This window comes from Oncorhynchus gorbuscha, linkage group LG12 (assembly GCF_021184085.1).
Source record: "Oncorhynchus gorbuscha isolate QuinsamMale2020 ecotype Even-year linkage group LG12, OgorEven_v1.0, whole genome shotgun sequence".
Classification (NCBI taxonomy): Eukaryota; Metazoa; Chordata; class Actinopteri; order Salmoniformes; family Salmonidae; genus Oncorhynchus; species Oncorhynchus gorbuscha.
The window spans coordinates 85699994-85727452 of NC_060184.1; the positions used below are offsets into that span (position 1 = coordinate 85699994).

The 27459-nt window shown below is 42.3% G+C and overlaps 1 protein-coding gene across 1 annotated transcript in view; it reads right to left on the bottom strand.

The window, feature by feature from the left end:
• Window positions 1-7593: 7593 nt before the first annotated feature.
• The window catches only part of csrnp1b (cysteine-serine-rich nuclear protein 1b), a 61328-nt gene continuing 41462 nt past the window's right edge, over window positions 7594-27459 (bottom strand). The window contains exons 3-6 of the mRNA XM_046290912.1: window positions 10298-10563; window positions 9697-9990; window positions 8842-9490; window positions 7594-8377 (exon numbers count right to left, since the gene is read on the bottom strand). Of these exons, the coding sequence (XP_046146868.1) occupies window positions 8064-8377; window positions 8842-9490; window positions 9697-9990; window positions 10298-10563 (1523 nt within the window). The 3' untranslated portion in view covers window positions 7594-8063. The remainder of the gene's footprint in view (window positions 8378-8841; window positions 9491-9696; window positions 9991-10297; window positions 10564-27459) is intronic.

Here is a 27459-nt window from a genome sequence, read left to right on the forward strand (position 1 = left end):
ATAAAACCCTTATCAGGTGTCCTGTTGGTGGCAATATAAAACCCTTATCAGGTGTCCTGTTGGAGGCAATATAAACCCTTATCAGGTGTCCTGTTGGTGGCAATATAAAACCCTTATCAGGTGTCCTGTTGGTGGCAATATAAAACCCTTATCAGGTGTCCTGTTGGAGGCACTATAAACCCCATCAGGTGTCCTGTTGGTATAAACCCCATCAGGTGTCCTGTTGGTGGCATATAAAACCCCATCAGGTGTCCTGTTGGAGGCAATATAAACCCCATCAGGTGTCCTGTTGGAGGCACTATAAACCCCCATCCTGTTGGAGGTGTCAGGTGTCTGTTGGAGGCACTATAAAACCCCATCAGGTGTCCTGTTGGTGGCAATATAAACCCTTATCAGGTGTCCTGTTGGAGGCATCAGGTATAAAACCCCATCAGGTGTCCTGTTGGAGGCAATATAAACCCCATCTGTTGTTGGAGGCAATATAAACCCTTATCAGGTGTCCTGTTGGAGGCACTATAAAACCCCATCAGGTGTCCTGTTGGAGGCAATATAAAACCCCATCAGGTGTCCTGTTGGTGGCAATATAAACCCCATCAGGTGTCCTGTTGGTGGCACTATAAAACACCTGTTGGAGGCAATATAAAACCCCATCAGGTGTCCTGTTGGAGGCAATATAAACCCTTATCAGGTGATCTCAACCCATATAAAACCCTATCAGGTGTCCTGTTGGTGGCAATATAAACCCTTATCAGGTGATCTCAACCCATAGAAAACCCCATCAGGTGTCCTGTTGGTGGCAATATAAACCCTTATCAGGTGATCTCAACCCATAGAAAACCCCATCAGGTGTCCTGTTGGTGGCAATATAAACCCTTATCAGGTGTCCTGTTGGAGGCAATATAAACCCTTATCAGGTGTCCTGTTGGAGGCACTAGAAAACCCCATCAGGTGTCCTGTTGGTGGCAATATAAACCCTTGTCAGGTGTCCTGTTGGAGGCAATATAAACCCTTATCAGGTGTCCTGTTGGAGGCAATATAAAACACCTGTTGGAGGCAATATAAACCCTTATCAGGTGTCCTGTTGGAGGCAATATAAAACACCTGTTGGAGGCAATATAAACCCTTATCAGGTGTCCTGTTGGAGGCAATATAAAACCCCATCAGGTGTCCTGTTGGAGGCAATATAAACCACCTGTTGGAGGCACTCCCCATCAGGTGTCCTGTTGGAGGCACTATAAACCCTTATCAGGTGTCCTGTTGGAGGCAATATAAAACACCTGTTGGAGGCACTATAAACCCTTATCAGGTGTCCTGTTGGAGGCACTATAAACCCCCATCAGGTGTCCTGTTGGAGGCACTATAAACCCCATCAGGTGTCCTGTTGGAGGCAATATAAACCCCATCAGGTGTCCTGTTGGTGGCAATATAAACCCCATCAGGTGTCCTGTTGGTGGCACTATAAAACACCTGTTGGAGGCAATATAAAACCCCATCAGGTGTCCTGTTGGAGGCAATATAAACCCTTATCAGGTGATCTCAACCCATATAAAACCCCATCAGGTGTCCTGTTGGTGGCAATATAAACCCTTATCAGGTGATCTCAACCCATAGAAAACCCCATCAGGTGTCCTGTTGGTGGCAATATAAACCCTTATCAGGTGATCTCAACCCATAGAAAACCCCATCAGGTGTCCTGTTGGTGGCAATATAAACCCTTATCAGGTGTCCTGTTGGAGGCAATATAAACCCTTATCAGGTGTCCTGTTGGAGGCACTATAAAACCCCATCAGGTGTCCTGTTGGTGGCAATATAAACCCTTGTCAGGTGTCCTGTTGGAGGCAATATAAACCCTTATCAGGTGTCCTGTTGGAGGCACTATAAAACCCCATCAGGTGTCCTGTTGGTGGCAATATAAACCCTTATCAGGTGTTCTGTTGGAGGCAATATAAACCCTTATCAGGTGTCCTGTTGGAGGCAATATAAACCCCATCAGGTGTCCTGTTGGTGGCAATATAAACCCTTATCAGGTGTCCTGTTGGAGGCACTATAAAACCCCATCAGGTGTCCTGTTGGTGGCAATATAAACCCTTATCAGGTGTCCTGTTGGAGGCAATATAAACCCTTATCAGGTGTCCTGTTGGTGGCACTATAAACCCCATCAGGTGTCCTGTTGGAGGCACTATAAACCCCATCAGGTGTCCTGTTGGTGGCACTATAAAACACCTGTTGGAGGCAATATAAAACCCCATCAGGTGTCCTGTTGGAGGCAATATAAACCCCATCAGGTGTCCTGTTGGTGGCAATATAAACCCTTAGGTGTCCTGTTGGGTGTCCCTTATCAGGTGTCCTGTTGGTGGCAATATAAAACCCCATCAGGTGTCCTGTTGGTGGCAATATAAACCCCATCAGGTGTCCTGTTGGTGGCAATATAAACCCTTATCAGGTGTCCTGTTGGTGGCAATATAAAACCCCATCAGGTGTCCTGTTGGTGGCAATATAAACCCCATCAGGTGTCCTGTTGGTGGCAATATAAACCCTTATCAGGTGTCCTGTTGGTGGCAATATAAAACCCCATCAGGTGTCCTGTTGGAGGCACTATAAACCCCATCAGGTGTCCTGTTGGTGGCACTATAAAACCCCATCAGGTGTCCTGTTGGAGGCAATATAAAACACCTGTTGGAGGCACTATAAAACACCTGTTGGTGGCAATATAAACCCTTATCAGGTGTCCTGTTGGAGGCAATATAAACCCTTATCAGGTGTCCTGTTGGTGGCACTATAAACCCTTATCAGGTGTCCTGTTGGAGGCAATATAAACCCTTATCAGGTGTCCTGTTGGAGGCAATATAAACCCTTATCAGGTGTCCTGTTGGTGGCAATATAAAACCCCATCAGGTGTCCTGTTGGAGGCAATATAAACCCCATCAGGTGTCCTGTTGGAGGCAGGTGTCCTGTTGGAGGCACTATAAACCCCCATCAGGTGTCCTGTTGGAGGCACTATAAACCCCATCAGGTGTCCTGTTGGAGGCAATATAAAACCCCATCAGGTGTCCTGTTGGAGGCACTATAAAACCCCATCAGGTGTCCTGTTGGAGGCACTATAAAACCCCATCAGGTGTCCTGTTGGTGGCAATATAAAACCCCAAGGTGTCCTGTTGGTGGCAATAAAACCCCATCAGGTGTCCTGTTGGAGGCAATATAAACCCTTATCAGGTGTCCTGTTGGAGGCACTATAAAACCCCATCAGGTGTCCTGTTGGTGGCAATATAAACCCTTATCAGGTGTCCTGTTGGAGGCAATATAAACCCTTATCAGGTGTCCTGTTGGTGGCACTATAAAACCCCATCAGGTGTCCTGTTGGAGGCACTATAAACCCCATCAGGTGTCCTGTTGGAGGCACTATAAACCCCATCAGGTGTCCTGTTGGTGGCACTATAAAACACCTGTTGGAGGCAATATAAAACCCCATCAGGTGTCCTGTTGGAGGCAATATAAACCCCATCAGGTGTCCTGTTGGTGGCAATATAAACCCTTATCAGGTGTCCTGTTGGTGGCAATATAAAACCCCATCAGGTGTCCTGTTGGTGGCAATATAAACCCCATCAGGTGTCCTGTTGGTGGCAATATAAACCACCTGTTGGTGGCATCAGGTGTCCTGTTGGTGGCAATATAAAACCCCATCAGGTGTCCTGTTGGAGGCACTATAAACCCCATCAGGTGTCCTGTTGGTGGCACTATAAAACCCCATCAGGTGTCCTGTTGGAGGCAATATAAAACACCTGTTGGAGGCACTATAAAACACCTGTTGGTGGCAATATAAACCCTTATCAGGTGTCCTGTTGGAGGCAATATAAACCCTTATCAGGTGTCCTGTTGGTGGCACTATAAACCCTTATCAGGTGTCCTGTTGGTGGCAATATAAAACCCTTATCAGGTGTCCTGTTGGTGGCAATATAAAACCCTTATCAGGTGTCCTGTTGGTGGCAATATAAAACCCTTATCAGGTGATCTCAACCAATATAAAACCCCATCAGGTGTCCTGTTGGTGGCACTATAAACCCTTATCAGGTGTCCTGTTGGAGGCAATATAAAACCCCATCAGGTGTCCTGTTGGAGGCACTATAAAACCCCATTATCAGGTGTCCTGTTGTTGGTGGCAATAAACCCCATCAGGTGTCCTGTTGGAGGCAATATAAACCCTTATCAGGTGTCCTGTTGGAGGCAATATAAAACCCTTATCAGGTGTCCTGTTGGTGGCAATATAAAACCCTTATCAGGTGTCCTGTTGGTGGCAATATAAAACCCTTATCAGGTGTCCTGTTGGTGGCAATATAAAACCCTTATCAGGTGTCCTGTTGGAGGCAATATAAAACCCTTATCAGGTGTCCTGTTGGTGGCAATATAAAACCCTTATCAGGTGTCCTGTTGGAGGCACTATAAAACCCCATCAGGTGTCCTGTTGGAGGCACTATAAAACCCCATCAGGTGTCCTGTTGGAGGCACTATAAACCCCATCAGGTGTCCTGTTGGAGGCACTATAAACCCCATCAGGTGTCCTGTTGGAGGCAATATAAAACCCTATAAGGTGATCTCAACACATAGAAAACCCCATCAGGTGGATTTATAAAAGTCAGCAAATTAAGGCAGATAACAGAAGAATACATGTTCAACGTATAGAACAATCAGAAAACATATAGACAGTATGAATGGGAGCATCATGCATAACTCCTACACCCATCAAACTCAACTCAGGACCTCCAGATCCACTGCCTTTTTTCATTGTTCCCCTCTAAATCAGGGACTGATTTAGACCTGGGACACGAGGTGTGTGCAATTATCCTGTAGAACAGTAAACCAGCAGGCTCTGGAACTGCTAGGGTAAGAGTTGAATACCCCTGTCCTATAAGAGGCTCACTATAGGCTGGCTGTAGAACAGCGTAGGATGGGATATGTACCTCAGGCTTTTTGCATAATATAGCATTTTGTTTTTCTCCACAAAACCTTGATATTTGATCATTTCATTTACAATAGAATGTGATCTCTGTCACAACCAGACCATTTAGAGTACAATCATATGGATATTTTCTCATTCATTTTAGTTTTAGCGTCATTTTATAGTCCAAAACAATCTAACTGGTGAAAAATACTTCAAAATGCTATACAGCAATAGCATTTGTAATCGGCATCTCTATAAGTCATATATTAAAGATTTCAATATTTCGAGAAAAAAAATATGCAATTTGTATTTTCTTAATAAAATAATTAGTCAGTGATACAGATGATATATTTTTTCTTTCAATCTACATAAATTAGTTAGAAAATATTAGTGTGATTCTCTATGGTAACATTATAGGCAGAAATATCAATAGACCCATAGTACAAATGATTGATTTAGAAAGTAGGTTACACAGTATTCAGTCCCACAGCTGAAATGGAAGCACTGTGCTCAGGGATGGAAGTTAAATTACATTTTCAGACTGGGCTAGTAGAAGATGTGCCAAAAACACAGGCACCGAGTAACAACATCCCTCGCTCTCTTATAGCCCAACGTCATACATTAGATAACATCTGAAATAATTACAAAAAAATGTAACCAAAATGTAATATGTAAAAATACTAAAAGGATACAGGCCCAGTCAAAAACGCTTTCCTGTGTTTTATCTGTATTTCCACACTAGGAGGTTGGAATAACACTGTGGAATGATGGTAGTGCCCTTTAAGTGTAAGAACGGTTTGAAAAGACCGGCTGAAATGTAAGCCTCTTTTGTTGAGATTGAGTTTTGTCCTTCCATGGTCACCATGCAGTAAATTGACCAATAAGAAAGAGTTCCAAGCGTCTCTGCCAATAACAGCTAATGTTCTGTTTTCCCCTCCCCACTCAGACCACTCCCAGACAGCCAGAGCTAAAATCTTGGCCTTTGCTAAGAATGCATTTTGTCCTTCTTTGTGACCATTTTAATTGAAAACAATCCCAGTAAGGTACTTAATTGTTACCCAGAAATGATTTGATATTGAGATAAAAACAGCTGCATTGGACCTTTCAATCATCAATGAGCTTTTAAATAATCCCATTTTCCCCAAATCCCAACAATCTCTGAGCAGAGCAGGGATATTACGGATAAGGGAATGCACCTCAAATAAGGGAATACACCTGGCTCTATATTTCCTAATAGTGCCCCCCAGACTCCCGTCAATTTTTATTTTATTTATTTTACCTTTATTTAACCAGGCAAGTCAGTTAAGAACAAATTCTTATTTTCAAGAATGGTGGGTTAACTGCCTGTTCAGGGGCAGAACGACAGATTTGTACCTTGTCAGCTCGGGGATTTGAACTTGCAACCTTCCGGTTACTAGTCCAACGCTCTAACCACTAGGCTACCCTGCCGCCCCAATAGGGAGCCATAGAGCTCTGGTCTGAAGTAGTGCACTATAGGGAGCCATTAGGGACAAAGTCACTGATACCTAAAGATTGCATTTCCAGGTTATAAAAATCAAACTGCTGCTTGAACCTACGTTTAGCAGGCTTTTTGAACTGAACATAAATTGAAAATCATAAAATAAAAAACAAAACAAATGACAAGTAAAAGTCAATCACAGATAAAGTGCTGTACCATACCAGATAAAGTGCTGACCAAGGGGCTTACGGAGGGACTGCTGTACCACACCAGATAAAGTGCTGACCAAGGGGCTTATGGAGGGACTGCTGTACCACACCAGATAAAGTGCTGACCAAGGGGCTTACGGAGGGACTGCTGTACCATACCAGATAAAGTGCTGACCAAGGGGCTTACGGAGGGACTGCTGTGCTGACCAAGGGGCTTACGGAGGGACTGCTGTACCATACCAGATAAAGTGCTGACCAAGGGGCTTACGGAGGGACTGCTGTACCATACCAGATAAAGTGCTGACCAAGGGGCTTACGGAGGGACTGCTGTACCATACCAGATAAAGTGCTGACCAAGGGGCTTACGGAGGGACTGCTGTACCATACCAGATAAAGTGCTGACCAAGGGGCTTACGGAGGGACTGCTGTACCATACCAGATAAAGTGCTGACCAAGGGGCTTACAGAGGGACTGCTGTACCACACCAGATAACCATTGCTGACCAAGGATGAAACACGGAGGGACTGCTGGGTCAACACGGAGCAGAGCCTTGGGCACCATTATGAGGACGTTGTGATTCTAGTGTGTCTTGTGTGGATGAAACACTGTGGGGTGTGTGTCTCTGTGTGGGTCTCTGTGTGGGTGTGTGTCTCTGTGTGGGTGTGGTCTCTGTGTGGGTTATGTCTCTGTGTGGTGTGTGTCTCTGTGTGGGTGTGTGTCTCTGTGTGGGTGTGTGTCTCTGTGTGGGTGTGTGTCTCTGTGTGGGTGTGTGTCTCTGTGTGGGTGTGTGTCTCTGTGTGGGTGTGTGTCTCTGTGTGGGTGTGTGTCTCTGTGTGGGTGTGTGTCTCTGTGTGGGTGTGTGTCTCTGTGTGGGTGTGTGTCTCTGTGTGGGTGTGTGTCTCTGTGTGGGTGTGTGTCTCTGTGTGGGTGTGTGTCTCTGTGTGGGTGTGTGTCTCTGTGTGGGTGTGTGTCTCTGTGTGGGTGTGTGTCTCTGTGTGTGTGTGTGTCTCTGTGTGTGTGTCTCTGTGTGTGTGTCTCTGTGTGTGTGTCTCTGTGTGTGTGTCTCTGTGTGTGTGTCTCTGTGTGTGTGAATGCAACACAGTGTTTCAATGGCCACAACAGTCTGCTTCCTAAAGCTAGAAAAAGTCCCACCAGTTACCCTCTGTGTTAGTGTAGAGGGGCAGGCTCCAGCACACGACATCAGCGTATGGTCACAGATACATGACTCAGATTACACAATCGAGCGTTCACGTTTATGTTAGTTTCACTTTCTTTTTTCCAAATTAAATGTTCGCTGCCATTTCATACAGCAACAATTACCAACTGCTTTTGCTAAGATTTGGTAGGCAAGAACGGGATCTCATTAACAATAGATAGGGGAGAAATCACATTAACAATAGATAGGGGAGAAATCACAGCTTCTTCCAACAGCAGTTTACCTACCGTCCCCCCTAATTCACTACATAGCCCAGAACACAGTTGGCAGTTCAGGTCCGGTTGATTGTCTGAACGTTGCAGGGGGTTCTGGGACAGATTCTGACAGACCAATCAGAGACTCCAGGAGACAGGCCCCAGGGTCACTGGCCTGTGATTGGCTGCTGGGGTAACTAGGCAACTGGAAGTGAAAGAAGCTGTCCATGTGTTGGTATTCCTTTAGGGTGTTGTAGAGAGAGGAAGGACCCAGACAGAAACCATCAAAGAACTCCAGGTCAGACTCTGAGGACAGGCTGACAGCGGTGCCATCTACAGAGGAAGAGGGGTTGTTGGGGCAGTCTACTGAGGAAGAGGGGTTGTTGGGGCAGTCTACAGAGGAAGAGGGGTTGTTGGGGCAGTCTACTGAGGAAGAGGGGTTGTTGGGGCAGTCTACTGAGGAAGAGGGGAAGAGGGGTTGTTGGGGCAGTCTACTGAGGAAGAGGGGTTGTTGGGGCAGTCTACTGAGGAAGAGGGGTTGTTGGGGCAGTCTACTGAGGAAGAGGGGTTGTTGGGGCAGTCTACTGAGGAAGAGGGGTTGTTGGGGCAGTCTACTGAGGAAGAGGGGTTGTTGGGGCAGTCTACTGAGGAAGAGGGGTTGTTGGGGCAGTCTACTGAGGAAGAGGGGTTGTTGGGGCAGTCTACTGAGGAAGAGGGGGTGTTGGGGCTGTCTACTGAGAAAGAGGGGTTGTTGGGGCAGTCTACTGAGGAAGAGGGGTTGTTGGGGCAGTCTACTGAGGAAGAGGGCATGTTGGGAACACTGCAGCCACTGTGGTGGAACAGAGCGTTGCCTTGGTTAGCGTTATCATCTAACAGTTGTGTTATGGCCATGGCCCGGTTGTCTCTGTGCACCTCTAGATTGTTATTATCCTCTTGGAAGTCTGCCGCGATAAACCCTGTCAACATCCACGGCTGTTGCTGTAGACGTTGCTCGGGGCAGCAGCGGTTGTCATTGACAACGCGGTTGTTTACATTGTAGTCGTCGTTGTCATCGATGTCACTGAAGCTGAGGATGTGGCTCAGTCCATTCTCATCCACATCATCCAGCAGAGGGCCATCCTCCCGGGAGTGCCGCCCTAACCCCACCACTAACTCCGCCCCTTCCTCTGAGTATTCACTCCCCCCAGAGGAGTCGGTCATGTCGCTACTACAGCTGTTCTCCCTGACCGCCGCCAGCTTTGAGATGAAGTGGAAGGAGGAGCGGTCGGACAAGGGGTTGTAGTAGTGACATGGGGCGGTCTCTTCCAGGTCCTCTTCCTCTGGTCCAGACGTCTCCTCCAGTCTCTTCTCCAGCTCTAGCTTCATGATGGTGTGGATGTAGTGGGTCTGAACCCGGCTGGAGTTGAACTCTTTACGACCTTCCTGGTTACCGCAGCCATCCTTAGTGCAGCCGCAGGGAAATGACGACTGGTCCATCTGGGGAGAGAAGAGGACGTAAAAATAAAATAAATCAGGTTCCGCTTTGTCCCTGAGGGTTCAGAATATTGTATTACAGTGGACAAATAACCACTGCTCATATTGTTAAGAATATAAAGTATTTAAAACATGAGACATCAGGATACTATTAACATTGAAGTTGAATAAATGTTCATATGTGAGTTTTCATTAGCAAAGTGTCTTACCTGACACTTGATGCCTGCCAGGCTGCAGGCGCAGGTCTCTGGCTCACAGAAACCCTGGCAGTCACACCCACAGTCCTCCCTGGACACTCTGAGTTGCTGCAGCTGTCTCTTCTCCTCCTTCTCCACCTTCACCCCCGCAGCCTTCAGCAGGGCATGTCTCCTCTTGGAGGGGTAGGGGTGGAGGAAGGAGCCGTCGTCTAGGTTACAGCTGCTAATGTCCATCTCGTCCTCTGGGATGTCTTCGACGGTGAGGTGGTCAGCCTCCTCTGACTCCACCGTGCCTCCCTTCGTCAGCTGCGAGGGAGAGACGGGGGATCATTGTGATACACGTAAACATGTTCTCAGGAAGTTATAATCAACTAAACAAAGTGCTCAACACCAACTCATGTGAAAGAATCAGACATCACTGCATTAGCGAACCCAGACATGGGGAACTGTGTGTCTCGTCTCCCTGTACTCAGTCAAGGCCTCAATACATACATCTCCCTGTACTCAGTCAAGGCCTCAATACATACATCTCCCTGTACTCAGTCAAGGCCTCAATACATACATCTCCCTGTACTCAGTCAAGGCCTCAATACATACATCTCCCAGGTCTGACCTTCTGTTTGAGAGCATCCAGTTTCTCCTCTCGGAGGCGGTCGAGGAGTTTCTCCCGCCGGAGGGTGTGTTGCTCCACAGCGTACTCGTCCAGGGTGTACCTGCGGAGGGCGCTGTGGCGCTGCATCATGCCCAGGGAACAGCCCCCCCTACTGGGCACGCTGTTGAAGCCCTGGCACCGCGGGAACAGGAACACTGTCAGCATGTCAAAGGTCACGTTGCCCCGCCCACCCTGCTCACACTTAGCCTTCTTCAGGATGGACTTGGCTGGAGAGAGGAAGAGAAAGAGAAGAAAAGAGAAGAAAAGAGAAGAAAAGAGAGAGAGGGAGGGGGATTATTATTATTATTATTAGATTATTAGTATTATCACACTGGTCATTCCTCAAGAGCTTTGAAGAACAAGAGACATTAACAGTGTTAACTAACCTCCAGACAAGCTTCAATGCCAACTCTCCTTCTGTGGCCTCCAACTGCTCTTAAATGCTAGTAAAACTAAATGCATGCTCTTCAACCGATTGCTGTCCGTACCCACCCACCCGACCAGCATCACTACTCTGGACCGTTCTGACTTAGAATATGTGGACAACTATAAATACATGGGTGTCTGGTTAGACTGTAAACTCTCCTTCCAGACTCACATTACACATCTCCAATCCAAAAATAAATCTAGAATCGGCTTCCTATTTTGCAACAAAGCATCCTTCACTCATGCTGCCAAACATACCATCCTACCGATCCTTGACTTCGGCGATGTCATTTACAAAATAGCTTCCAACACTCTACTCAACAAATTGGATGTAGTCTATCACAGTGCCATCTGTTTTGTCACCAAAGCCCCATATACCACACACCACTGCGACCTGTACGCTCTCGTTGGCTGGCCCTCGCTTCATATCTGTCGCCAGACCCACTGGCTCCAGGTTCTATAAGTCTCTGCTAGGTAAAGCCCCGCCTTATCTCAGCTCACTGGTCACCATAACAACACCCACCCGTAGCATGCGCTCCAGCTGGTATATCTCACTGGCCATCCCCAAAGCCAACACCTCCTTTGGCCGCCTTTCCTTCCAGTTCTCTGCTGCCAATGACTGGAACGAATTGCAAAAATCACTGAAGCTGGAGACTCATATCTCCATCATTAGCTGTCAGAGCAGCTCACATATCACTGCACCTGTACATAGCCCATCTGTAAATAGCCCACGCAATCTACCTACCTCATCCCCATACTATATATATATTTTTTGCTCCTTTTCACCCCAGTATCTCTACTTGCACATTCATCTTCTGCACATCTATCACTCCAGTGAATGCACCAATTAGTAAGTCGCTCTGGATAAGAGCGTCTGCTAAATGACTTAAATGTAATTGCTAAATTGTAATTATTCCGCCACTACGGCCTATTTATTGCCTTACCTCCGTAATCTTACCTCATTTGCACACAATGTATATAGATTTTTCTATTGTTATTGACTGTATGTTTGTTTATTCCATGTGTAACTCTGTGTTGTTGTTTTTTGTCTCACTGCTTTGCTTTATCTTGGCCAGGGCGCAGTTAAATAAAGGTGAAAAAAACAAACAGGAACTGCAGTTCAAGTCGCAAAGCAACTGCACTCCCCTCTATTGCCACTAGATGGAACCATGCATCAGATAACAGGAAGCAATCTGGACTGTTGAACGGAGTGACACCACAGAAGTAATGTTTTGAAAAGGAAATAGGTTGGGATTAGGAGGAGAGTGAGGGAGGGAGCGGAGGAAGGGAGACAGGGTTAGTAGACGGTCCAACCATATGTTTCTATACAGACAGTAGACGGTCCAACCATATGTTTCTATACAGACAGTAGACAGTCCAACCATATGTTTCTATACAGACAGTAGACAGTCCAACCATATAATAATAATATAATATATGCCATTTAGCAGACGCTTTTATCCAAAGCGACTTACAGTCATGTGTGCATACATTCTACGTATGGGTGGTCCCGGGGATCGAACCCACTACCCTGGCGTTACAAGCGCCATGCTCTACCAACTGAGCTACAGAAGGACCACCATATGTTTCTAAACAGACAATAGACAGTCAAACCATATGTTTCTATACAGACAGAGAGTAGAAAGTCCAACCACATGTTTCTATACAGACAGTAGACAGTCCAACCATATGATTCTATACAGACAATAGACAGTCCAACCATATGTTTCTATACAGACAGAGAGTAGACAGTCCAACCATATGTTTCTATACAGACAGAGAGTAGACAGTCCAACCACATGTTTCTATACAGACAGTAGACGGTCCAACCATATGTTTCTAAACAGACAGTAGACAGTCCAACCATATGTTTCTATACAGACAGTAGACAGTCCAACCATATGTTTCTAAACAGACAGTAGACAGTCCAACCATATGTTTCTATACAGACAGTAGACAGTCCAACCATATGTTTCTAAACAGACAGACAGTAGACAGTCCAACCATATGTTTCTATACAGACAGTAGACAGTCCAACAATATGTTTCTATAAAGACAGACATTAGACAGTCCAACCATATGTTTCTAAACAGACAGACAGTAGACAGTCCAACCATATGCTTCCAAACAGACAGAAGACAGTCCAACCATATGTTTCTAAACAAACAGACAGTAGACAGTCCAACCATATGCTTCCAAACAGACAGAAGACAGTCCAACCATATGTTTCTAAACAGACAGTAGACAGTCCAACCATATGTTTCTAAACAAACAGACAGTAGACAGTCCAACCATATGTTTCTAAACAAACCGACAGTAGACAGTCCAACCATATGTTTATATACAGACAGTAGACAGTCCAACCATGTGTTTCTAAACAAACAGACAGTAGACAGTCCAACCATATGTTTCTAAACAAACAGACAGTAGACAGTCCAACCATATGTTTCTAGACAGACAGACAGTAGACAGTCCAACCACATGTTTCTATACAGACAGTTCCAACCATATGTTTCTAAACAGACAGTAGACAGTCCAACCATATGTTTCTATACAGACAGTAGACCCAACCATATGTTTCTATACAGACAGTAGACAGTCCAACCATATGTTTCTATACAGACAGTAGACAGTCCAACCATATAATAATAATATAATATATGCCATTTAGCAGACAGCTTTTATCCAAAGCGACTTACAGTCATGTGCATACATTCTACGTATGGGTGGTCCCGGGGATCGAACCCACTACCCTGGCGTTACAAGCGCCATGCTCTAAACTGAGCTATATATGTTTCTAAACAGACAATAGACAGTCAAACCATATGTTTCTATACAGACAGAGTAGAAAGTCCAACCACATGTTTCTATACAGACAGTAGACAGTCCAACCATGATTCTATACAGACAATTTCCAACCATATGTTTCTATACAGACAGTAGACAGTCCAACCATATGTTTCTAAACAGACAGACAGTAGACAGTCCAACCATATGTTTCTATACAGACAGTAGACGGTCCAACCATATGTTTCTAAACAGACAGTAGACAGTCCAACCATATGTTTCTATACAGACAGTAGACAGTCCAACCATATGTTTCTAAACAGACAGTAGACAGTCCAACCATATGTTTCTATACAGACAGTAGACAGTCCAACCATATGTTTCTAAACAGACAGACAGTAGACAGTCCAACCATATGTTTCTATACAGACAGTAGACAGTCCAACAATATGTTTCTATAAAGACAGACATTAGACAGTCCAACCATATGTTTCTAAACAGACAGACAGTAGACAGTCCAACCATATGAAACAGACAGAAGACAGTCAACCATATGTTTCTAAACAAACAGACAGTAAAGTCAACCATATGCTTCCAAACAGACAGAAGACAGTCCAACCATATGTTTCTAAACAGACAGTAGACAGTCCAACCATATGTTTCTAAACAAACAGACAGTAGACAGTCCAACCATATGTTTCTAAACAAACCGACAGTAGACAGTCCAACCATATGTTTATATACAGACAGTAGACAGTCCAACCATGTGTTTCTAAACAAACAGACAGTAGACAGTCCAACCATATGTTTCTAAACAAACAGACAGTAGACAGTCCAACCATATGTTTCTAGACAGACAGACAGTAGACAGTCCAACCACATGTTTCTATACAGACAGTAGACGGTCCAACCATATGTTTCTAAACAGACAGTAGACAGTCCAACCATATGTTTCTATACAGACAGTAGACAGTCCAACCATATGTTTCTAAACAGACAGTAGACAGTCCAACCATATGTTTCTAAACAGACAGACAGTAGACAGTCCAACCATATGTTTCTAAACAGACAGACAGTAGACGGTCCAACCATATGTTTCTATACAGACAGACAGAAGACAGTCCAACCATATGTTTCTATACAGACAGTAGACAGTCCAACCATATGTTTCTAAACAGACAGTGGACAGTCCAACCATATGTTTCTATACAGACAGACAGTAGACAGCCCAACCATATGTTTCTAAACAGACAGACAGTAGACAGTCCAACCATATGCTTCCAAACAGACAGAAGACAGTCCAACCATATGTTTCTAAACAAACAGACAGTAGACAGTCCAACCATATGCTTCCAAACAGACAGAAGACAGTCCAACCATATGTTTCTATACAGACAGTAGACAGTCCATCCATATGTTTCTAAACAAACAGACAGTAGACAGTCCAACCATATGTTTCTAAACAAACAGACAGTAGACAGTCCAACCATATGTTTCTATACAGACAGTGGACAGTCCAACCATGTGTTTCTAAACAGACAGTAGACAGTCCAACCATATGTTTCTAAACAAACAGACAGTAGACAGTCCAACCATATGTTTCTAAACAAACAGACAGTAGACAGTCCAACCATATGTTTCTATAAAGACAGACAGTAGACAGTCCAACCATATGTTTCTAAACAGACAGACAGTAGACAGTACAACCATATGCTTCCAAACAGACAGAAGACAGTCCAACCATATGTTTCTAAACAGACAGTAGACAGTCCAACCATATGTTTCTAAACAGACAGACAGTAGACGGTCCAACCATATGTTTCTATACAGACAGACAGAAGACAGTCCAACCATATGTTTCTATACAGACAGTAGACAGTCCAACCATATGTTTCTAAACAAACAGACAGTAGACAGTCCAACCATATGTTTCTAAACAGACAGACAGTATACAATCCAACCATATGTTTCTATACAGACAGTAGACAGTCCAAGCATATGTTTCTAAACAGACAGTAGACAGTCCAACCATATGTTTCTAAACAAACAGACAGTAGACAGTCCAACCATATGTTTCTATACAGACAGACAGTAGACAGTCCAACCATGTGTTTCTAAACAGACAGTAGACAGTCCAACCATATGTTTCTAAACAAACAGACAGACAGTCCAATCATATGTTTCTAAACAAACAGACAGTAGACAGTCCAACCATATGTTTCTATACAGACAGTAGACAGTCCAACCATGTGTTTCTAAACAGACAGTAGACAGTCCAACCATATGTTTCTAAACAGACAGACAGTATACAATCCAACCATATGTTTCTATACAGACAGTAGACAGTCCAAGCATATGTTTCTAAACAGACAGTAGACAGTCCAACCATATGTTTCTAAACAAACAGACAGTAGACAGTCCAACCATATGTTTCTATACAGACAGACAGTAGACAGTCCAACCATGTGTTTCTAAACAGACAGTAGACAGTCCAACCATATGTTTCTAAACAAACAGACAGACAGTCCAATCATATGTTTCTAAACAAACAGACAGTAGACAGTCCAACCATATGTTTCTATACAGACAGTAGACAGTCCAACCATGTGTTTCTAAACAGACAGTAGACAGTCCAACCATATGTTTCTAGACAGACAGTATACAATCCAACCATATGTTTCTATACAGACAGTAGACAGTCCAAGCATATGTTTCTAAACAGACAGTAGACAGTCCAACCATATGTTTCTAAACAAACAGACAGTAGACAGTCCAACCATATGTTTCTATACAGACAGACAGTAGACAGTCCAACCATATATTTCTAAACAAACAGACAGTAGACAGTCCAACCATATGTTTCTAAACAGACAGTAGACAGTCCAACCATATGTTTCTAAACAGACAGTAGACAGTCCAACCATATGTTTCTAAACAAACAGACAGTAGACAGTCCAACCATATGTTTCTAAACAGACAGACAGTAGACAGTCCAACCATATGTTTCTAAACAGACAATAGACAGTCAAACCATATGTTTCTATACAGACAGAGAGTAGAAAGTCCAACCACATGTTTCTATACAGACAGTAGACAGTCCAACCATATGATTCTATACAGACAATAGACAGTCCAACCATATGTTTCTATACAGACAGAGAGTAGACAGTCCAACCACATGTTTCTATACAGACAGTAGACGGTCCAACCATATGTTTCTAAACAGACAGTAGACAGTCCAACCATATGTTTCTATACAGACAGTAGACAGTCCAACCATATGTTTCTAAACAGACAGTAGACAGTCCAACCATATGTTTCTATACAGACAGTAGACAGTCCAACCATATGTTTCTAAACAGACAGACAGTAGACAGTCCAACCATATGTTTCTAAACAGACAGACAGTAGACGGTCCAACCATATGTTTCTATACAGACAGACAGAAGACAGTCCAACCATATGTTTCTAAACAAACAGACAGTAGACAGTCCAACCATATGTTTCTAAACAAACAGACAGTAGACAGTCCAACCATACGTTTCTAAACAGACAGTGGACAGTCCAACCATATGTTTCTATACAGACAGACAGTAGACAGCCCAACCATATGTTTCTATACAGACAGTAAACAGTAGACAGTCCAACCATATGTTTCTAAATAGACAGTAGACAGTCCAACCATATGTTTCTATACAGACAGACAGTAGACAGTCCAACGATATGCTTCTAAACAGACAGACAGTAGACAGTCCAACCATATGTTTCTAAACAGACAGACAGTAGACAGTCCAACCATATGTTTCTATAAAGACAGACATTAGACAGTCCAACCATATGTTTCTAAACAGACAGACAGTAGACAGTCCAACCATATGCTTCCAAACAGACAGAAGACAGTCCAACCATATGTTTCTAAACAAACAGACAGTAGACAGTCCAACCATATGCTTCCAAACAGACAGAAGACAGTCCAACCATATGTTTCTAAACAGACAGTAGACAGTCCAACCATATGTTTCTAAACAAACAGACAGTAGACAGTCCAACCATATGTTTCTAAACAAACCGACAGTAGACAGTCCAACCATATGTTTCTATACAGACAGTAGACAGTCCAACCATGTGTTTCTAAACAGACAGTAGACAGTCCAACCATATGTTTCTAAACAAACAGACAGACAGTCCAATCATATGTTTCTAAACAAACAGACAGTAGACAGTCCAACCATATGTTTCTATAAAGACAGTCAGTAGACAGTCCAACCATATGTTTCTAAACAGACAGACAGTAGACAGTCCAACCATATGCTTCCAAACAGACAGAAGACAGTCCAACCATATGTTTCTAAACAGACAGTAGACAGTCCAACCATATGTTTCTAAACAAACAGACAGTAGACAGTCCAACCATATGTTTCTAAACAAACAGACAGTAGACAGTCCAACCATATGTTTCTATACAGACAGTAGACAGTCCAACCATATGTTTCTAAACAGACAGATAGTATACAATCCAACCATATGTTTCTATACAGACAGTAGAGTGTCCAAGCATATGTTTCTAAACAGACAGAAGACAGTCCAACCATATGTTTCTAAACAGACAGTAGACAGTCCAACCATATGTTTCTAAACAGACAGTAGACAGTCCAACCATATGTTTCTAAACAGACAGACAGTAGACAGTCCAACCATATGTTTCTAAACAGACAGACAGTAGACGGTCCAACCATATGTTTCTATACAGACAGACAGAAGACAGTCCAACCATATGTTTCTATACAGACAGTAGACAGTCCAACCATATGTTTCTAAACAGACAGTGGACAGTCCAACCATATGTTTCTATACAGACAGACAGTAGACAGCCCAACCATATGTTTCTAAACAAACAGACAGTAGACAGTCCAACCATATGTTTCTATACAGACAGTGGACAGTCCAACCATGTGTTTCTAAACAAACAGACAGTAGACAGTCCAACCATATGCTTCCAAACAGACAGAAGACAGTCCAACCATATGTTTCTATACAGACAGTAGACAGTCCATCCATATGTTTCTAAACAAACAGACAGTAGACAGTCCAACCATATGTTTCTAAACAAACAGACAGTAGACAGTCCAACCATATGTTTCTATACAGACAGTGGACAGTCCAACCATGTGTTTCTAAACAGACAGTAGACAGTCCAACCATATGTTTCTAAACAAACAGACAGTAGACAGTCCAACCATATGTTTCTAAACAAACAGACAGTAGACAGTCCAACCATATGTTTCTATAAAGACAGACAGTAGACAGTCCAACCATATGTTTCTAAACAGACAGACAGTAGACAGTACAACCATATGCTTCCAAACAGACAGAAGACAGTCCAACCATATGTCCAACCATATGTTTCTAAACAGACAGTAGACAGTCCAACCATATGTTTCTAAACAGACAGACAGTAGACGGTCCAACCATATGTTTCTATACAGACAGACAGAAGACAGTCCAACCATATGTTTCTATACAGACAGTAGACAGTCCAACCATATGTTTCTAAACAAACAGACAGTAGACAGTCCAACCATACGTTTCTAAACAGACAGTGGACAGTCCAACCATATGTTTCTATACAGACAAGACAGTAGACAGCCCAACCATATGTTTCTATACAGACAGTAAACAGTAGACAGTCCAACCATATGTTTCTAAACAAACCGACAGTAGACAGTCCAACCATATGTTTCTATACAGACAGTAGACAGTCCAACCATGTGTTTCTAAACAGACAGTAGACAGTCCAACCATATGTTTCTAAACAAACAGACAGACAGTCCAACCATATGTTTCTAAACAAACAGACAGTAGACAGTCCAACCATATGTTTCTATACAGACAGTAGACAGTCCAACCATGTGTTTCTAAACAGACAGTAGACAGTCCAACCATATGTTTCTAAACAGACAGACAGTATACAATCCAACCATATGTTTCTATACAGACAGTAGACAGTCCAAGCATATGTTTCTAAACAGACAGTAGACAGTCCAACCATATGTTTCTAAACAAACAGACAGTAGACAGTCCAACCATATGTTTCTATACAGACAGACAGTAGACAGTCCAACCATGTGTTTCTAAACAGACAGTAGACAGTCCAACCATATGTTTCTAAACAAACAGACAGACAGTCCAATCATATGTTTCTAAACAAACAGACAGTAGACAGTCCAACCATATGTTTCTATACAGACAGTAGACAGTCCAACCATGTGTTTCTAAACAGACAGTAGACAGTCCAACCATATGTTTCTAAACAGACAGACAGTATACAATCCAACCATATGTTTCTATACAGACAGTAGACAGTCCAAGCATATGTTTCTAAACAGACAGTAGACAGTCCAACCATATGTTTCTAAACAAACAGACAGTAGACAGTCCAACCATATGTTTCTATACAGACAGACAGTAGACAGTCCAACCATGTGTTTCTAAACAGACAGTAGACAGTCCAACCATATGTTTCTAAACAAACAGACAGACAGTCCAATCATATGTTTCTAAACAAACAGACAGTAGACAGTCCAACCATATGTTTCTATACAGACAGTAGACAGTCCAACCATGTGTTTCTAAACAGACAGTAGACAGTCCAACCATATGTTTCTAGACAGACAGTATACAATCCAACCATATGTTTCTATACAGACAGTAGACAGTCCAAGCATATGTTTCTAAACAGACAGTAGACAGTCCAACCATATGTTTCTAAACAAACAGACAGTAGACAGTCCAACCATATGTTTCTATACAGACAGACAGTAGACAGTCCAACCATATATTTCTAAACAAACAGACAGTAGACAGTCCAACCATATGTTTCTAAACAGACAGTAGACAGTCCAACCATATGTTTCTAAACAGACAGTAGACAGTCCAACCATATGTTTCTAAACAAACAGACAGTAGACAGTCCAACCATATGTTTCTATACAGACAGTAGACAGTCCAACCATATGTTTCTAAACAGACAGACAGTAGACAGTCCAACCATATGTTTCTAAACAGACAGACAGTAGACGGTCCAACCATATGTTTCTATACAGACAGACAGAAGACAGTCCAACCATATGTTTCTAAACAAACAGACAGTAGACAGTCCAACCATATGTTTCTAAACAAACAGACAGTAGACAGTCCAACCATACGTTTCTATACAGACAGACAGTAGACAGCCCAACCATATGTTTCTATACAGACAGTAAACAGTAGACAGTCCAACCATATGTTTCTAAATAGACAGTAGACAGTCCAACCATATGTTTCTATACAGACAGACAGTAGACAGTCCAACGATATGCTTCTAAACAGACAGACAGTAGACAGTCCAACCATATGTTTCTATAAAGACAGACATTAGACAGTCCAACCATATGTTTCTAAACAGACAGACAGTAGACAGTCCAACCATATGCTTCCAAACAGACAGAAGACAGTCCAACCATATGTTTCTAAACAAACAGACAGTAGACAGTCCAACCATATGCTTCCAAACAGACAGAAGACAGTCCAACCATATGTTTCTAAACAGACAGTAGACAGTCCAACCATATGTTTCTAAACAAACAGACAGTAGACAGTCCAACCATATGTTTCTAAACAAACCGACAGTAGACAGTCCAACCATATGTTTCTATACAGACAGTAGACAGTCCAACCATGTGTTTCTAAACAGACAGTAGACAGTCCAACCATATGTTTCTAAACAAACAGACAGACAGTCCAATCATATGTTTCTAAACAAACAGACAGTAGACAGTCCAACCATATGTTTCTATAAAGACAGTCAGTAGACAGTCCAACCATATGTTTCTAAACAGACAGACAGTAGACAGTCCAACCATATGCTTCCAAACAGACAGAAGACAGTCCAACCATATGTTTCTAAACAGACAGTAGACAGTCCAACCATATGTTTCTAAACAAACAGACAGTAGACAGTCCAACCATATGTTTCTAAACAAACAGACAGTAGACAGTCCAACCATATGTTTCTATACAGACAGTAGACAGTCCAACCATATGTTTCTAAACAGACAGATAGTATACAATCCAACCATATGTTTCTATACAGACAGTAGAGTGTCCAAGCATATGTTTCTAAACAGACAGAAGACAGTCCAACCATATGTTTCTAAACAGACAGTAGACAGTCCAACCATATGTTTCTAAACAGACAGTAGACAGTCCAACCATATGTTTCTAAACAGACAGAAGACAGTCCAACCATATGTTTCTATACAGACAGACAGTAGACAGTCCAACCATATATTTCTAAACAAACAGACAGTAGACAGTCCAACCATATGTTTCTAAACAAACAGACAGTAGACAGTCCAACCATATGTTTCTAAACAGACAGACAGTAGACAGTCCAACCATACGTTTCTATACAGACAGTAGACAGTCCAACCATATGTTTCTAAACAAACAGACAGTAGACAGTCCAACCATATGTTTCTAAACAGACAGACAGTAGACAGTCCAACCATATGTTTCTATACAGACAGACAGAAGACAGTCCAACCATACGTTTCTAAACAGACAGTGGACAGTCCAACCATATGTTTCTATACAGACAGACAGTAGACAGCCCAACCATATGTTTCTATACAGACAGTAAACAGTAGACAGTCCAACCATATGTTTCTAAATAGACAGTAGACAGTCCAACCACATGTTTCTATACAGACAGTAGACAGTCCAACCATATGTTTCTAAACAGACAGACAGTAGACAGTCCAACCATATGTTTCTATACAGACAATAGACAGTCCAACCATATGTTTCTATACAGACAGAGAGTAGACAGTCCAACCACATGTTTCTATACAGACAGTAGACGGTCCAACCATATGTTTCTAAACAGACAGTAGACAGTCCAAGCATATGTTTCTATACAGACAGTAGACAGTCCAACCATATGTTTCTAAACAGACAGTAGACAGTCCAACCATATGTTTCTAAACAGACAGACAGTAGACAGTCCAACCATATGTTTCTAAACAGACAGACAGTAGACGGTCCAACCATATGTTTCTATACAGACAGACAGAAGACAGTCCAACCATATGTTTCTATACAGACAGTAGACAGTCCAACCATATGTTTCTAAACAAACAGACAGTAGACAGCCCAACCATACGTTTCTAAACAGACAGTGGACAGTCCAACCATATGTTTCTATACAGACAGACAGTAGACAGCCCAACCATAAGTTTCTATACAGACAGTAAACAGTAGACAGTCCAACCATATGTTTCTAAACAGACAGACAGTAGACAGTCCAACCATATGCTTCCAAACAGACAGAAGACAGTCCAACCATATGTTTCTAAACAAACAGACAGTAGACAGTCCAACCATATGCTTCCAAACAGACAGAAGACAGTCCAACCATATGTTTCTATACAGACAGTAGACAGTCCATCCATATGTTTCTAAACAAACAGACAGTAGACAGTCCAACCATATGTTTCTAAACAAACAGACAGTAGACAGTCCAACCATATGTTTCTATACAGACAGTAGACAGTCCAACCATGTGTTTCTAAACAGACAGTAGACAGTCCAACCATATGTTTCTAAACAAACAGACAGTAGACAGTCCAACCATATGTTTCTATACAGACAGTAGACAGTCCAACCATGTGTTTCTAAACAGACAGTAGACAGTCCAACCATATGTTTCTAAACAGACAGACAGTATACAATCCAACCATATGTTTCTATACAGACAGTAGACAGTCCAAGCATATGTTTCTAAACAGACAGTAGACAGTCCAACCATATGTTTCTAAACAAACAGACAGTAGACAGTCCAACCATATGTTTCTAAACAGACAGTAGACAGTCCAACCATATGTTTCTAAACAAACAGACAGTAAACAAACAGACAGTAGACAGTCCAACCATATGTTTCTAAACAGACAGATAGTAGACAGTCCAACCATATGTTTCTATACAGACAGACAGTATACAGTCCAACCATATGTTTCTAAACAAACAGACAGTAGACAGTCCAACCATATGTTTCTAAACAGACAGTAGACAGTCCAACCATATGTTTCTAAACAAACAGACAGTAGACAGTCCAACCATATGTTTCTAAACAGACAGTAGACAGTCCAACCATATGTTTCTAAACAGACAGACAGTAGACAGTCCAACCATATGTTTCTAAACAGACAGACAGTAGACAGTCCAAGCATGTTTCTAAACACAGACAGACAGTAGACAACCATGTGTTTCTAAACAGACAGTAGACAGTCCAACCATATGTTTCTAAACAGACAGACAGTATACAATCCAACCATATGTTTCTATACAGACAGTAGACAGTCCAAGCATGTTTCTAAACAGACAGAAGACAGTCCAACCATATGTTTCTAAACAAACAGACAGTAGACAGTCCAACCATATGTTTCTAAACAGACAGTAGACAGTCCAACCATATGTTTCTAAACAGACAGTAGACAGTCCAACCATATGTTTCTAAACAGACAGTAGACAGTCCAACCATATGTTTCTAAACAGACAGAAGACAGTCCAACCATATGTTTCTAAACAAACAGACAGAAGACAGTCCAACCATACGTTTCTATACAGACAGACAGTAGACAGTCCAACCATATGTTTCTAAACAGATAGTAGACAGTCCAACCATATGTTTCTAAACAGATAGTAGACAGTCCAACCATATGTTTCTAAACAAACAGACAGTAGACAGTCCAACCATATGTTTCTATACAGACAGACAGTAGACAGTCCAACCATATGTTTCTAAACAGATAGTAGACAGTCCAACCATATGTTTCTAAACAAACAGACAGTAGACAGTCCAACCATATGTTTCTAAACAGACAGTAGACAGTCCAACCATATGTTTCTAAACAGACAGTAGACAGTCCAACCATATGTTTCTAAACAGACAGTAGACAGTCCAACCATATGTTTCTAAACAGACAGAAGACAGTCCAACCATATGTTTCTAAACAAACAGACAGAAGACAGTCCAACCATACGTTTCTATACAGACAGACAGTAGACAGTCCAACCATATGTTTCTAAACAGATAGTAGACAGTCCAACCATATGTTTCTAAACAAACAGACAGTAGACAGTCCAACCATATGTTTCTAAACAGACAGACAGTAGACAGTCCAACCATATGTTTCTAAACAAACAGACAGTAGACAGTCCAACCATGTGTTTCTAAACAGACAGTAGACAGTCCAACCATATGTTTCTAAACAGACAGACAGTATACAATCCAACCATATGTTTCTATACAGACAGTAGACAGTCCAAGCATGTTTCTAAACAGACAGAAGACAGTCCAACCATATGTTTCTAAACAAACAGACAGTAGACAGTCCAACCATATGTTTCTAAACAGACAGTAGACAGTCCAACCATATGTTTCTATAGACAGTCCAACCATATGTTTCAGACAGTAGACAGTCCAAGCAGTTTCTAAACAGACAGTAGACAGTCCAAGCATATGTTTCTAAACAGACAGTAGACAGTCCAACCATATGTTTCTAAACAAACAGACAGTAGACAGTCCAACCATATGTTTCTAAACAGACAGACAGTAGACAGTCCAACCATATGTTTCTAAACAGACAGTAGACAGTCCAACCATATGTTTCTAAACAGACAGTAGACAGTCCAACCATATGTTTCTAAACGGATAGTAGACAGTCCAACCATATGTTTCTAAACAAACAGACAGTAGACAGTCCAACCATATGTTTCTAAACAGACAGACAGTAGACAGTCCAACCATAGGTTTCTAAACAAACAGACAGTAGACAGTCCAACCATACGTTTCTATACAGACAGTAGACAGTCCAACCATATGTTTCTAAACAAACAGACAGTAGACAGTCCAACCATATGTTTCTATACAGACAGACAGTATACAGTCCAACCATATGTTTCTAAACAAACAGACAGTAGACAGTCCAACCATATGTTTCTATACAGACAGACAGTAGACAGTTCAACCATATGTTTCTATATGCCCATTAACAAGGGTGTCATTGAAAATAAGAATTTGTTCTTAACAGACTTGCCTAGTAAAATAAATAAAATTAAGTGAACATATTTTAAACACGTTTTTAATATATCTATTATATTTTTATGTGTGACAAATTTTACTTCACTACATTCATAAAGAAAATAATGTACTTTTTACTCCATACATTTTCCCTGACACCCAAAAGTACTTGGCAAATGGTCCAATTCACACACTTATCACACCCTGGTCATCCCTACTGCCTCCGATCTGGTGGACTCACTAAACACACATGCTTCTTTTGTAAATTATTGTGTTGGTGTGTACCCCTGGCTAGCTGTAAAAAATTATAATACAATTGTTCTGTCTAGTTTGCTTAATATAAGTATATTTTAGAAATTACATTTACTTTTGATACTTATGTATATTTGAAACCAAATACTAGTATAATTTTACCGGGTGACTTCCACCTTTCCTTGAATAATGTTTTATTAAAAAGTTTCCTTTTACTCAAGTTTGGGGTGATGCTCATCTGATGGAAAACCACACCTGCAGAATCCCATGATCTATTCTCTCACCACTGGACTTAAATGGTAGGTGCTAACCTCCCATCTAACCACTGGGTTTACATGGTAGGTGGTAACCTGCAATCTAACCACTGGGTTTACATGGTAGGTGGTAACCCAGAATCTAACCACTGGGTTTACATGGTAGGTGGTAACCTGCAATCTAACCACTGGGTTTACATGGTAGGTGGTAACCCAGAATCTAACCACTGGGTTTACATGGTAGGTGGTAACCTGCAATCTAACCACTGGGTTTACATGGTAGGTGGTAACCTGCAATCTAACCACTGGGTTTACATGGTAGGTGGTAACCCAGCATCTAACCACTGGGTTTATATGGTAGGTGGTAACCTGCAATCTAACCACTGGGTTTACATGGTAGGTGCTAACCCAGCATCTAACCACTGGGTTTATAAGGTAGCATTGTTTAAAGTGGCTAGTGATATATTTACATCATTTCCCATCAATTCCCGTTATTAAAATGGCTGGACATGGTAGGTGCTAACCTAATATAATATATGCTATTTAGCAGACGTTTCTGTCCAAAGCAACTTCCAGTCATACGTGCACACACCTGGTGTCCTGCTAGATTCTGGCCAGCCACAACATCACACACCTGGTGTCCTGCTAGATTCTGGCCAGCCACAACATCACACACCTGGTATGTCCTGCTAGATTCTGGCCAGCCACAACATCACACACCTGGTGTGTCCTGCTAGATTCTGGCCAGCCACAACATCACACACCTGGTGTGTCCTGCTAGATTCTGGCCAGCCACAACATCACACACATGGTGTCCTGCTAGATTCTGGCCAGCCACAACATCACACACCTGCTGTCCTGCTAGATTCTGGCCAGCCACAACATCACAGATCACACACACCTGGTGTCCTGCTAGATTCTGGCAGTGGGTTACGGTGTCCTGTGACAGTGGATGATGGTGCTGGTAGGTCAAAGTTTAATACATGGAATGGGGGGTGGTATATTGTATATCTTAAATGTATGCCTACATTCTGATTACATCTCTGTTCAATATCACTTAACCTTCAATTTCTTAACCAGTTGTCTGGTACAGTGAGCTAGCAGCAGCTACTCTTCCTGGGGTTTATTATCAATCAACATTAGTTCCTGCCAAGGCAGCAGCTACTCTTCCTGGGGTTTATTATGGATCCTTATTAGTTCCTGTCAAGGCAGCAGCTACTCTTCCTGGGGTTTATTATGGATCCCCATTAGTTCCTGCCAAGGCAGCAGCTACTCTTCCTGGG